The following is a 14,755-nucleotide window of genomic DNA, read 5'->3' on the forward strand; positions in this document are numbered from 1 at the left end:
CTTGTATTTTGTGATGCGTGTCTACTTCCAAGCAGCAAATGTAAAAGATAAACCTTTAATAGTCCGAAAAGTGAAAAATTGCAAGGTCCAATACCTCAGAATTGCATGGTCCTAAAACGGTTGTGAAGTTAATTGATCACCCTAAATTGCTCCTATGTGTGAATGTGAGTGTGTCTGGTCTGTCTGTTTGTCCTGTGATGGACAGGCGGCCTGTCCAGAATGTACCCTACCATCAACCTGGGATTGGCTCCAGCGCCCCACAACCCTGCACAGGATTAAGCAGAAGAGAAGATGTATTGACCTTTAGCTCAACACAGAATCTTTTACATCTGTTCTCAGAATTCGTTTTTCTTTAATTATTGTGGTTCAGATTCCAAAACAACATTTATTTGAAGCAATTAGATATGATCAGATTTGTCAAATGTCTTATCAAAGAAACAAATCCACTCTGTCAATGATACACGAACAATGCCTGAAGCATTATGAAATAGCACTTTATTATACAGTTACATCACAATCTTATTCACAATGATCATCATAAGGGCCAGTTTGCACAATGATTCACATCGAACATGAGCCCTTTACAGCATTCAGCCGACCCATTGTGTTGGTTTCATAGTCCTAGAATAATAAAACAGTATGTTAGGCGTTGTACATTACTTCATGGATTAGTCTTTATTTCAGTAAACATAAACAAATATATTATAAAAAAAAAAAAACTCACAGTCTAAGTATTTTGTATGTGTGTTTGTGCTTGTGTGTACTTCAAGACTCCATAGATGAAAACACATCTTCAAATTTCCTTGTCAGAGTGTAGTTCATCAAGGCACATGGTATAGCTCTGACAAAACTGGCTCCCATGCCATTATAGTATCCTCTAAATCCATATCTTTCATATATCCCAATGAGTCCCCGTAATACACCCGAGGCTGGCTGCGAATCTGAGCTGAAAGCTGGAAAACAGGCAGAGAAATGATGAGTCAGCATTTTCTGAAGATGACTTGTTAAAATTCAAAGTACTCAAAGAAATAACGGATGTTACCCTGCGCTTGCTGCTGCGTCCGGATAACTGCCAGAGGGTAACTGGTCATTTGTCCAGATGCAAAGGCCACAAAACTGAAGAAAAACAGCTGGGAGTCACTGTTGTAGGCTGCATCATTCTTTGCCCAGGATATGATCGACTGAAAGAGAAAGCCATTTAGAATATGTCAAGATTAAAAGCACCCGACTGTACTAGTGTTTGCCTCACCTGATGAACTGCACACTCCACACCCGCGTAAGGGATCATACAGAGGATGCTTGGCTTGAATCCTCGATAAAAGGAGGACATAGACTCGTTCCTGTAAATGGATCGGGCGCAGGCTACAACGCCATTATAAGTCCCTACTTGCTGCAGGTTCAGCCTCACTTTCAACACCTGTCGGGGAGATGAAAGGGCAATCACCAAACAAAGCCTTTACTGGTACATTTCAATACAGATTCATGTGGTTGAAGGAAATATTTATTACCAAATATAGATTTTTCAGGCCAAACTTGAGACAGTGATAACTTATCAAGCAAATAATAACATTTCAATCAATTTACAAAATATACGGGGAACAATCACTGATTTGAAGACAGACATTGTATTTTAAAAAATATGGTGATGAACGAAGCACAGCGTCGCACCACAGCAGAAAGACAACATCGAGGGAAGCATTAACGTTCAGGTTAAAGGATAAAATTACTTTTTTTCCTAGCACATGTAGTTTTAAGTGAGTCAGGCGAAGATGGTGATTTGACCCATTTGAACAGCAAGAGCTCAGTCAGCTTTCATTTTAAAGCATGTCATGGAAAAACAGAAGCTATCTACCCAATAGTCTCACGAGGTAGACACAGCAGTTCAACCATAAAATTATATGGGGTCTCAGGCCTTTGTAAGCTAGTAATAATAATAGAAATAGTAATAATAAGGATTTAAAAAAAAAAAAACTGTCTAGCCTAGGGGTGTCAAACACATATTAGTTCAGGTGCCAATTACAGCCTATCTTGAGTGGGCCAGAGTGGTAAAATAGTCCCACAATAACCTTTACATTTAAACTTGAAAGTTTTTCTTTGCTGTGATCGGTGCAGAAGATACATGATGAAAATGTCTCTATTTTCAAAAAACCCATCTTAGCTCATGACTCCGCTACTCTTAAGAAATGTGTCAAAAACTCAATGTTTTTTCTTTGAAATTTTTACCATTTGGTTGGTGGTTTGGTGGCCGGATTGGAGCCTCTCGCCTCCCGGTTTTGGCCCACGGGCCTTATGTTTGACACCCCTGGTCTAGTCTGGGGTTTAATCATGGTTAGAAGCCATGTGCTCTCTGAGACCTTGAGCTGGATAAAGCAGTGCAAAACATAGATGATGGATGGATGTTTGCTTTAAAGTACTAAAAGTGATGAAACTGAGTTTGATGTCACACAGTGAGGAAAAATAAATATGTGTGCATACCTAAATTATTCATGCTATGTCATTGGTCTTCTAAAATTATTCACAGCTTTAAATAACAAGTCTTTGTGCTTTCAAACAACCTATAATTTGCCTATAATTTTCTTCACAAAGGGATAATGCGATTCAAAACACAGTGACGGATGTTTCTTTTTGCCAATTGATCTGCTTTGCGGCACACAAAGTTCTGTCACAAATGGGATTTAGTCCGTCTTGATAAAAGCACGTATAAGCCTCAAAAATTGGTTCTGAGTAGATAAAAGCACGTCAAAATAAAGTAGAAGCATGCAACCATTACACTTCCACTTATGAAGTACTCTACGTGGACCAAAACTACGTTACAACCACTATCCTCAGAGTTTTTGCTCTGACTATTTAGGACAAGAGTGAAAAGTGAGTAATAACCCATACATTAATAACATTCAACTGTACGGACCAAAACAGGACAGGACAGAAACGTTAAAGCACTCCAACCTGCCACTGATCTCTGATACCTCTAAGGGGTAGAAGGCGGCGTGGGCCACAGCGCCGGAGACGCAGCCCAAGCCGAAGCGCTGCTGCACCGTCAGAGTCTCCTGCGTCCTGCTCTGGGTGTAAACTTTCATCTGCACAGAGGACAGCAGCTCTCGTTAGTTAGAAAGAGGAAACTGCTCCTGAATATTTAAAGCCGGACACCCCCGAGCGGCTGCTGCGTCTCACCTGAGCGTAGATGAGACACTGCAGTGTCGACTGAGGCGTTCCTTTGAGCACGTTGACGGCGTTCCCCTGCCACATGGACCGCACACCGCCCGCCCTCAGCTCCTGGAAGCCTTGAGAGAAAGCTTTGGATCCGTGCACCTGAGGAGCAGACCAGAGATCATTCCTTTTATTTTTTTTTTATAAGTGAGGTTTTCATTTATTGATTAGTAACATCGTCACATAATTGTCCTCACTTTTCATTGAATTGTGTGTCTTATAATCTCAGTCTGTGTTTAAGCGTGTCCATTACATATATCCACTGCTTCTTGGACAGTGGTTCAACTTCACACCATTATTTCACAATTCTTTTTTTACTTGCCATTAGTCATATTTTGACTAGATTTTCCTCCTCTTTCTCCCAAATGAAGTTTCTTAAAGGTTTTGGGTGAACTATATCTGTTTTGTTTTTTTAAAGCCACTATATTTTATCCCAATATCTTAATCAATCTTAACCAGATTTTGTGAGTATGATTTACATCCATGTGTCCATGTGATCTCCAGTATGGTTAGATACCGTTTCCTTCCTGATCTTTGGTGTTAGAAATAAAAAAATCAGATCCTATTTTTCTAATGAAAATCTCTCATGGACATGCACTGAATTCATAACTTATTCAACTATTCTTTCCCAGAGATCATTTCAGCTCAATGCCTTTCATAACAGCCAAAAACATAGTCAATAATCAATGAAAAGGACGTGTTATTGTAAATGTTCTTTGTATTTGGTAAAATTTTAAACTTTCCGATAACACACAGATAGAAAATTGGCTTTTACTGTACTTAGAAATAAATCAGGTTTAAACAAGTGCATGTGTTATTGTTTTTTTATATGGAGAAACTGGTCAATTAGGAACTTCATTGCATTGTGTAAAACTATGTTTTCATCCAGTGTGTTGAGGTGTGTGTGAAGTATCACTTTAAGCAATATTTTTTTATCCAATAAATTCACTATTTAAGGTGTCTGCAGGCATTTTATCCAGTGCACTAGTAACTGATTACCATTTTAAAAACGTGTAATGCTGTTAGACTTCCTGGAGTTTCTGTGATATAACTAGTCACTTTTGTTGTAAATGAAAACACCGAGAGAGCTGCCGAGCATCTGTTACTCTCTGTCATGCTCTTTGTTTTTACTGTAATACCTGTTTATTAGAGTAGCAGCAGCCCATTAATCTCAAACTAACTCAGTGCTCATGGCAGCAAAATGAGAGACGTTCAAATTATAAATAAGTATTCACTTCTCCTCATTGTCACCAGTTAGTACATTTGTTGACGTGTGTGTAGTTTATTAGATTGAGTGAATTGGTCATTAGACTTATCTTTTTTGTAGCTACAACAGCAACTAAGCAATTTCCCATACATTGCACCGAACAGACAAAATGATATGCGGCTGACCTGAAGTTGGGTTTTAAGGCGATCTATGGGTGCTGTCACCGTCCGGGATACAGCGTCGGCCAGTCCCGCTGCCATGACAAAAGTCCTCCAGGCACTAAAACCAGACGCCTCTTCGGGCATCTCAATGGGCATCGCGCGGCTCTCTCCAACATCGAAAACCTGCAGGAGGACAAACATCCCGTCTGGTAAACTCCTGCATCGTTGTGTTGATGAAAAGTCCAGCATCCAGTCCAGTTGTTGGCAGTAAAGATCTCACCAGGCTGTGTTTCCAGGATGACACCAGCTCCCCGATGTCGTCCACGGGGTTGAGGATGATGTGATGCAGGAATTCACTCCAGTCCACCGTCATTGAACTGTCTTTATCCATCCTGTGAACAGGGAATAGTCCATTTCTTTAATCAGGAGAAACACGTTTCTGTCCGGCTGCACATGTTGTTAAAACACATTCTAGTGGTATTTTCCCCAAAGAATCACACACTGTTTTGATTAATTTGTGATGGTAGAGAGTATTCATTCATTCATCACCAGACAGATGCTGCAAACCTAAGCATCCTTGTGAGACATTGAAATATTAAACTTGCATTTCTTTTCTAAGTGACTCAGTAGTATGACAGGGATAATCACACTGTTTAAACCAACTTGCATGCAAAATGTATTAACAGATGATTATGCTTGGTTTGCATTGCATGCTGTATGTACTTGATAATGTAGATTGAGTACTTCCAGGTTAAGTTTGGACTAACATTCTTGAACCCAGAAACCATCACTCAGCATGATGTTTCAATAATAATCATAAATTAAGGAGTTGTGTCCCGTGATCTCATTGTGCAGTGATGCCATCACAGTTACACTTGTTTTGTTATCGCACACACAGTTAAGTATTACTGAAATCAACAACAGAGTCAAGAATTAGTGGGCAAAGAAATCTTACATTTGTATAATTGTTTTTGCATTCGGCTTTGAAATGACCACTCCTATTTCCTTAAACAAACATATGATGTCCTCCTGGTCAATCACCCCTGATCAAAGAAGAAATGCACAAAATTACAAACAGACAGTAGTTCAGCAGGAGTCTTCTTATCACCTGCAGACATATGAAGCGTTGGCTGTGCTTAAGGTTTCGTTATGAGTGCAAGGGTCACTGAAGAGCCCTACTGTGTACCATAAACAAATCTCATATGTGCCTGCCAGCCTTTTCTATTCGACCTTGAAAACACATTCAGCTCAACACAATTAACTTTAATATTGTAAAGAAAAAGGGCCAGGTGGAGTAACGCAAGTTACTGCATATGTAGTAAAAGTATTTTGTTAATATAAAGCTTAAATAAAAGGAATAATTCTAAAAATGTATTATGAAATCATTGCATTTGTGTTTGCAGAAGGAAATCTATGGCGCTTTGGTTGATGTTCATGAGAGAAACATATCTCATCGAGGGCTGGGACTCTCTTAACTCACCACACTTGTTCTTGTCAAGGTCATCAAAGTGTATTTTCCATTTTTTCTCTCTGTCCATCATATAACTGAGGAACTCCTTGTAATCCAACAGGCCATCTTTGTCTGTGTCATAGGAATCAATGATATTCTAGAGGAAAGGAAAGACATTGTGAATGAATTAAATCAATGACAGCTGTAGATGAGAAGAAATATGTGAATCACCTGGACTTTTGCCTCTGCTGAGAGGATCCCATGCTTCCTCATTTCGTCATGCAGCTCTGCCACCGACACAAACCCATCCTTGTTCTGGTCCAGTTTCACAAACAAGCCACGGAACTGGTCCATGGTCCATGCAGGGAATATTAAAATCCACAATGAGCGGTAGCGGCTTCAAGAATAGTTATCCGCATCAATAGTATTTAAAGATAAAGTCAATAGAGTGGTGATCATAAGAGATGATTGCGCTGCAGCTCTGCACCGACGCTGACTCATTGACAATGCAGAGAGAAACGGATCCCAGCAGCTTTGAAGGGGAGATGTCGTTCTTGATTGGTGCAGCAGGGGGCGCTGCGGCTGCAGAGGAACTGCCATCAGACTACTTTAACGAGGTCTGTTAATAATACTGAGTAAACACTGTGGACTGTAAGGGAGATGTAATTATGACAATAATTTCCAATGACTTTCAAATATAAAAGAACAAATTGGGCATGAACGCATTAAGAAAATCTTCTGGTTTGCTGTGTGATATTATATTGAGGCAGATAATTTGGGGGACATAAAAATGCAAATTAGCACGTTTCAGTATTCTTTTTTAATGTTACGCTCACGTATCTTTTGTTTAAATTACCATATTTAATTGCAACATTTGCACCCAATTTTTTTTTTACCTTTTCTTGGCCTTTAGTTGCACAAAATTTTGGAATACATATAGTACAGATTTACAAGAAATAACACTGTGCAAGAGCGGAAAGAATTCCAATTGGCTTGTATGAAATCATTCCCATTAAAATTAAAGGATCAAGGAACAACAAGCGAGAAAACTAACAAAGGAGGCAATAAAAGACTCCTACCAGTTGCTTTCTTAACAACTGAGTGTCAAATATGCTGGTTTTATGTAATAAGCACCAGATTCTGTTGTAAGTAAAATAGATAATTGAAATGTATTCATTTAAAAGGTAAAGTAAGTGTCTTCAAGTACACCACACATACACTACAGAAGCATAAAACCACCACATGGAGGCTCAAATGACCAAAAATAGATGCAAGACTGAGAAATTGGAACCCGATCAATCTGAAGTGAGATTTCAGATGACATATCAAATTGGAAAGAGACACACTGGCAAGCTTTGGGACAATTCTCGTTCAATCACATTCAGTGTCATCTGAAATAACCAATTTATCTTGTATAATAGGTTAAATGGCAATTGTAAGTGTAAAATGGTAGTTCATTATTAAATTAGATATTGGTGTTTTCTGGTGGTGTCGGTTTTGCTATGATGACGTTCAACTCAGACAAAACAAGAGAGGACTTTTTAAAGTGACCTTTCCCCTCCCTTCACCTGGATGGTCGCTGTTTATAGTGAATGACGAACCTCAGCACTGACTTTCTAGAAAGAGCTGCTGGCTTTCAGTCCACAGCACGTCAAGTTAGAGGAGATCATTGCAAAAAGCTCAAGTTTCAGAATAAAATCACTGTCTTGGTTTGGAAAAAATATTATTGGAATGATTTTTAGGGGCATGGCATTTTTAGCACAAAAACACCAAAAAAAAAAAAGAGACTATCAACCTGTTTTTATAATTGATGATAGAAACATATACTTGCCACAACTTTCCAAAGGTTTAAGGTTTTTTTTGAGAAATATCCTTTTAACCAAAATATTTCTCTATATTTCTTTAACAAATAAGTGCCTCCTATTGGCAATGTCATTAAAGGTAAGTCACAATTTGGGCAGAGTACTTTCTACGTTAATTTTGTTATTTTATCAAACAGTTCTTTTTTATAGTTCAGGGGGCCACATACAGCCCAATTTCGTCTTGCAAGGGGCAGACTGGCAAAATACTGCCAAAATAACCTTTAAATTTGGACTTTAAAGTTGTTGTTTTTTTGTGGCGCTGAGTATACATGTTGAATTTATGCACCATTATGCAAATTTTTGGAAACTGGCCTGGATTTGAGGCTAGTTTTCTTGCAATGAGGTCGCTATCTCTCATGGCAGCGTCACTGATATTTCAGCTCGGGTTTCGGTGCTGTGTTGCGTTTGCTACTTAAAAAAAAAAAAATCAACGTGTTGATTTTTTGACAGTTGGCTGGGTGGTTTGGCGGGCTGGTGTTGAGCCTCTTATGGGCTGATTTTGGCCCACGGGCCTTATGTTTGACTCCACTTCCCTAACCCTTCAGTGGGTAGTTTGCATGTTCTCACTGTGCTTGCATGGAGTTTTGTCTTGGTACTTTAGGTACCTCACTCAGAATCATTTAAGATGATGAGCACGATTGTCTTTTCTATGTGTCCTTTGCCTTTGCTTATTGTCAGGGTTCACATCCAGAGCTCAGTGATCCTCAGTTGGATAAAGTGGTACTGATGGGTGGATATACTGTATTTTTAAACTGCGGGGGTTATTTGAGTATATCAGATTTCAGGGTGAGAACAGGGCATTTAAATTCCATAGGGAAAAAAAAAAAAAAAGATGTAGTTTATCCCGTTGTATTTCTGAGGCAGATTGAGCCATTAAAACCGGAAGCAGTGAGAGTCCGTGCGCATTTACGCAGCTTGACTTTGGCGCTGTGTGGATAGATGCAAGGGAGGAGGGAGCTGTGTCTATTTAAAGAGGGTCATCCAGTCACGGATAAATAACAGAGGGTCCACGGCGTTGACTAACCCCCTCTAAATGGTCCTCATCCCGCACTGTGTGTGTGTCTGCGGCCGCTTATTGTTTGTCAGTCTGCTGTGACAACCATCCGTCGAGCAGTGCCAGGCCAGCCTGCCAGCGCGTCTCCAGCCTCACATCTCTCTGATTCACAGCTCAGTGCACAGGTTGAGGGGGGAAAGAAAATGGGGAAAGATTACTACAAAACGTTGGGTATCTCTAAAGGTGCGACCGAGGAGGATATAAAGAAAGCCTACAGAAAACAGGCGCTGAAATGGCATCCGGATAAAAACAAGTCTGCAGCCGCCGAGGAGAAATTCAAGGAAATCGCAGAGGCTTATGAAGTCCTCAGTGATCCTAAGAAAAGGGAGATTTATGATCAGTATGGGGAAGAAGGTAAGGTGTCGTATTATTAATCCTGCTGATTTGTGCTTTAACCCTGCTGTGGAGCTGGATGACTGGGTGGAAAACACAATTGGCTTGAATTCAAAGCACACGCTGTTACCAGAAAAAAAAAAAGGGAAAAAAATGCCCTGAAAACAGCTGTTCAGCAGCTTTTTATTCTGTGAGGATTACTTCACTGCATAAATTTTCCAGTCGGTTTAACCAGAAGACATGCCTCCACTGAGACAGCACATTCGACCGAAGAACAGGAGAGAAAAAGTGATCATATTTACTCTTTTACACCCTCATGAAGTGGCTCTGGGTGTGAGACATGATGTATAAGTCAATGTATGTTAAAAAAAAAAAAGAAAAAAGAATGTATTATAAGCCATCGAAACGCGTGTGAATATGTTTGATGAGGCCCCTTTAAAGGCTGATTGAGGGACTGAATGGACCATTACATGCAATAATGGGTAATACTGTGAAAATGTAAACACTGATTTCCATTTTCTAGCACTAATTGCGCAGACATTCGCTCATAATTTGGTTTAATCCCCGAATGCTGGCTTACATTAAAATGCAGCTAGCCATTGTGTTGTTTTTATCACTTGTTCCTAAAACTGTCAGAACTGGACTGTTATGACTGAACTGAACAATTTAAAACAGTTATAGCATCCCACTTTATATAACTTAGGATCCCAGTGAACAAATGACAAAAGAAAGGGAACATTTTGCACAGGTCGCCCGTCTGACACAAACACACACGCACACAATTCCAAGGCTTCTGCACTGGGAATCAAATTAAGGATATTGTCATTGTGAGTGAAGAGTATTAACCACTATATCACTGCTAAGTTTCATACCAGTATGTAAAAAGTAATTATAGAGCTGCAGTTAACTGCAATTTGCTTTTTGTTTTGACTCTAACACACAAGAAAGCAACTATGACCATCACAATTCACTAGTTTGACACTCATAAACAGTCATTTTAAAATATTTTCCCTCAAGCAGCCATCTTGCTGCGGATAGTTTGGGCCAAAAGTACATTTTGGTGAAGAATCTTGTGTAATGGTGGAACAGACCTTTCGGCCTTAAACTGCATTCTTGGTGTAGATTGATTCCTTCATGCCAGTTGCTGTTGAGTGTCAGTCATGATTCCTCTCTGCTGAATGGCTCTTGATGCTTCATTTAGGTCTTAAGGGAGGAAGCGGGCCCACTAATGATGGACAAGGCAACAACTTCACCTACACCTTCCACGGGGACCCTCACGCCACCTTCGCCACTTTCTTTGGGGGCGCCAACCCCTTCGAGATGTTCTTTGGACGCAAAGCCAACGGGAGAGATGACGACGACATGGAGGTGGACGGAAACGACCCCTTCGGCTCCTTCACCAGCTTCAACCTGAACGGCTTCCCCCGGGACGGCCACGTCGGCCTCGGAGGGCAGCAGCGCCGGAAGCAGGACCCGGCCATCATCCACGAACTGAGGGTCACCCTGGAGGAGGTCTTCCACGGCTGCACCAAGAGGATGAAAATCTCTCGCAAGAGGCTAAACCCAGACGGCAGGACCATGCGCAATGAGGACAAAATTCTCACTATCGAGATCAAGCGGGGCTGGAAAGAGGGAACCAAGATCACGTTCCCGCGGGAGGGAGATGAGTCGTCCAACACCATTCCTGCCGACATTGTTTTCGTCATCAAGGACAAACCACACCCGCATTTTAGGCGAGAGGGCTCCAACATCGTGTATCCTGTTCGTGTGAGCCTACGACAGGTGAGACGCTCTCCGTTATTCGACGCCCACTTTGACTGAGCGTAGTATTAATAAGAGTCTGATGGAGGGATTAGTCACACAGGTTTCACACTTAGCTGAGAGTGCCGCTTGAAAGCCTGCAGCTCGACTCACAGAAGCCCTATCACAAAAAAATAAATTGTTGGTACCCTCAAATAAAAGTTGTTTCCTTAGACGGCACGGGGATAGTGAATGAGCATAGTACAAAGCTACACACACCTGGGCTGTGCACTTACGCAACCTGAATCATCAACATTGAGAAATTGGAGCCACATCCCAGGGAGAAGCGACGGCCTCCCACGTGCACACGGTGCAAGATGTACTTATATGGTTCCTCCCACTCTCCCCAGCGCGCAGTAATACATCTCAGCGAATCATCTCTGAATGTCTGATCAGCTCTCTCTATGCAAACAAGACTCTTCAATCATAATGCATCTGATTACTCACATAGGGTTGAATATATATGAGCATGACAGTTTGCTATGTTTTTATCACACCTAATCTTTCTCATCAGCCTGTGGAGAGAATTTAAAAAGACAAATCGGATCAAACTGCTGGGTCATTCGATCTGAGCAGACTTGTTCATTATTAAAAACCACTGTTTTTAAAGGGTTCTTGTGTGTGAGAGTCCCGGGAAAGCTTTTTGCCACATTTAAGTAAAGTTTGTTTTGTGCAAATAGTTAAGTGGCAGTGGTTTTTGAAATATTGTTAATACCTGCTGTGTAGTTGATGAGACTTCTACAGCTAAATAGCTGCCGAAATTCCAAATGCCAGTTCTTGTGCGTTAATTGTTAAAACAGTTTTGCAGGAACTGAAAGATCCTGCACATTATTAACTATTGTAAACATCAGTTGCAGTTTTTTTGTAGAATGCATTCACATATTCCGTAACGTATGTTCGATCGCTTCAAAAACTATTTCATGTTTATGACATCATGTAAATTACATTCCTGTGAACGAATTCCCACATATATCCTAACAGACTTGGAAATCCAGCACAACCCAACAGAGTCATATCTGTTTTTAACAGTTCATTACTGGGATTTAAATACTCCGAGTTGATTAGTTTGTCTTTTACAGGCATGACTACTCAGCTAAAGAGTGTAATCTAAGTCTGGTTATTGTGTATTTTCCAATCTGGACCATCATGCAGTGAATATTAATAGTATTGGTTGATATCTTTATTATTTTAGCCTGTCTGTCAGCCTCTGAGCAGATTTGAAGGTTATTTTTGCCTGCAGTGGCTCATGTGTGGGCTGCTGCTCTCCTGCTGATCCTCTCTTACACCTCTTATTCTCGACTTTGCAGTCGTTGTGTGGATGCTCGGTTACCGTGTCGACGATAGACGGCAACACGTGCAACATGAAGATCACAGACGTCGTCAAGCCCGGCATGAGAAAAACTGTGGCGGGACAGGGGCTGCCCCTCCCCAAAAACCCAGAGCAGAGAGGAGATCTGGTGGTGGAGTTTGACGTGAATTTTCCAGAGTCGTTGCCCACCAACGCCAGGGACGTCCTGAAGCGACATTTGCCCGCTTAGAAGAAAGGGATGCAAACTGAACGAGAGTGGCATGACGGCTCTCTCTCCCCTTTGAATACAGTGACACTCCGAAGGACAGTCCCCACAGCTCACAGATGGACCCCAGCTGAAGAATGTGCAATTTCTATTTTTGAGCTTTTGGATGTTTTTTTTTTTTAAATGCCATGCATGCTGCCAAGTGTAAGTGAAAGACTGTCTGGATCAAGGGTTTTCTAAGTGTAGCAGGATGAACCTTCCCCTCAGACAACATGAACATGAAAATCTAGATTTACCCAGAGTGCAATTTGCTGGGGGGGGGGGGGGGGGGGTCGTAGGGATATCAGTCCATGTGTCCTTTATGCTGAAATAGGTGGGGATGAAAATCATTATCCTGATCAAGGCTAATTCCTCAGTATACCTGACTAAAAGCTTGATAATTTATATATTTTAAAAAGGAAAGCAGGGTACAACTAACTCATACATCAATGTTTATATCTACACAAGTAAACACTCAGCTTTATTGCTGTTTTTATGTCTTGTCTTTCGTCAAGCTGCCATTTTTTTTTGTTGAGACTTTAAATGACTCTGTTCTAAAAAGATATAATTTACATAAGTGAGATGTGTGGACAAAAAGCCAAATCAGGCACACGCTATTTGCCGGTTCTTACTTGCTGGTGAGTGTATTCATAGTCATGAAACCTAAGCACTTGTTCGCAAATACTTGTTTTAGTTAAACTCTGTTTACTCACGTTTTTCATCATAATTTCTTTTAATAAATCCCAATAAGGTATGGTGGGAACAGGACTCCCCTTGATTTAGCTTCACGAATCACCCCCTGAATATACCATATATATATATACCCGCCCCAGCTCCAAGTCCTGCTGTGAACGCACACCCTTGCACTTTGAAAACCGCTGGTTTGAATGGTTGATGTCTGAAAGTACACGTTTGATTTATCTGGCCGTTTGCTGCAATCACTTTCTTTGTGCGTTGAAATTAATCGGCTGTGAATGAGTCTATAGGTGCCAAAATAGCCTGGGATAACATCATTGACAAACCGTACATTTATTTTGCTGTCATTGAGATGAATTCCTGACCCTTTGTAAACTGTTGAGGTGTTTCTTTTACCATGAACTGGTATAGGCTTTGAGTCTTATTTATTGCGTGCAAGTTATTCAAGAGAAAATTTGGCTGAATGAAGTCAACTGGTGCAATGTGTGCTTTTTAGAAATTTACATGTGAGGATCTTGAAACTTGAATTTTAAAATAAATATTTCCACATGAGCTGTTTGTTTTTTCAGCTCTTTTGGACATGGAAACTTGCTCCATGATACAAGACAGTGTAATGACAATGACTGATTTAGAACTGGTCGTGCTGCTTCGGATTATTTATAGCCCGCGTGGTATTATTACGCGGAGGAAGCTCTCTGCAGCACCTGAGAAATGAAAGAAAACCTATATTTTGATAGTCAAATGTGAATATTTTGTTGTTGTAAAAGATATACGGTTACATTTCTGATGTGCAAAGATCAAAAATTAAAAATAACTTGGCTGGGTTTAACGCTTAAAGTTACTAATGGCAAAAGTATGAGTGTGTAAATATAGCTGTGTGCCCTCAGCTGCTCACTTTCAGCTGCCAACAGAGGCCTTTACATTTTCCCAGCAGGGGACGCCACATCACTCAGCATGACCCAGGGGCAAGGAGATGTCAGACAGAGGGAGGGCCTCTTGGCTGCAGCTGGGCTTTATTGAAGCACGTAATAAAAGCCCGAGTAGCGTATCTTTCTGGGCACAGTATCTATGTATTGTACAGACAAAAATTTGTACCAAATAGCTCATCTGTTCCTGCGTCACTCGCGTGCTCGTGAGCATGTGTTAGAGATTTGTTCAAATGATGAATCACCATCATCCAGGGAGGGAGGAGAGTAAACACACCTGCTCCTGCTCAGTGTGGGAGCTTACCACCAAACAATCCCGTCTGGATTAAACCATTGTAAAACTGGTTGAAAAATTAGAAACATTTGGGCTTTGTTACAAAAAACTTATCTGCTGCAGGTTCTGTCAGTGCCTGCTGGTAAAATTATTACCACAGGCAAAAGAGCTCAGTTAAAGCTTATGGAGCTTTACCTTTTATTTAGCTTTTATTCCCAGTATTATGTTTAAT

At 40.7% G+C, this 14,755-nt stretch overlaps 2 protein-coding genes across 3 annotated transcripts; one reads left to right on the top strand and one right to left on the bottom strand.

Moving 5' to 3' along the window:
- Window positions 1–475: 475 nt before the first annotated feature.
- slc25a24l (solute carrier family 25 member 24, like) lies at window positions 476–6,588 on the bottom strand. 2 transcript variants are annotated; one of them, XM_080477381.1, is made up of 11 exons: window positions 6,257–6,535; window positions 6,056–6,182; window positions 5,531–5,618; window positions 4,856–4,967; window positions 4,600–4,758; window positions 3,172–3,309; window positions 2,967–3,077; window positions 1,250–1,417; window positions 1,043–1,181; window positions 725–953; window positions 476–621 (listed from the first exon to the last, which is right to left on the bottom strand). In XM_080477381.1, the coding sequence occupies exons 1-10, from the start codon at window positions 6,377–6,379 to the stop codon at window positions 766–768; spliced, it is 1,353 nt and encodes a 450-aa protein (XP_080333507.1). In that variant the 5' UTR covers window positions 6,380–6,535; the 3' UTR covers window positions 476–621; window positions 725–765. The 2 variants fall into 2 exon arrangements, with proteins under 2 accessions (XP_080333507.1, XP_080333508.1); XM_080477382.1 differs by having other exon boundaries at window positions 477–953; window positions 6,257–6,588.
- A 2,216-nt stretch (window positions 6,589–8,804) lies between these two features.
- dnajb4 (DnaJ heat shock protein family (Hsp40) member B4) lies at window positions 8,805–14,147 on the top strand. The gene is made up of 3 exons (XM_080476426.1): window positions 8,805–9,295; window positions 10,476–11,056; window positions 12,382–14,147. Exons 1-3 carry the CDS (start codon window positions 9,085–9,087, stop codon window positions 12,610–12,612), a joined length of 1,023 nt encoding a protein of 340 aa, XP_080332552.1. The 5' UTR covers window positions 8,805–9,084; the 3' UTR covers window positions 12,613–14,147.
- The last annotated feature ends 608 nt before the right edge of the window (window positions 14,148–14,755 follow it).

The sequence above is a fragment of the Lipophrys pholis genome, assembly GCF_963383615.2.
Source record: "Lipophrys pholis genome assembly, chromosome: 1".
Taxonomy (NCBI): domain Eukaryota; kingdom Metazoa; phylum Chordata; class Actinopteri; order Blenniiformes; family Blenniidae; genus Lipophrys; species Lipophrys pholis.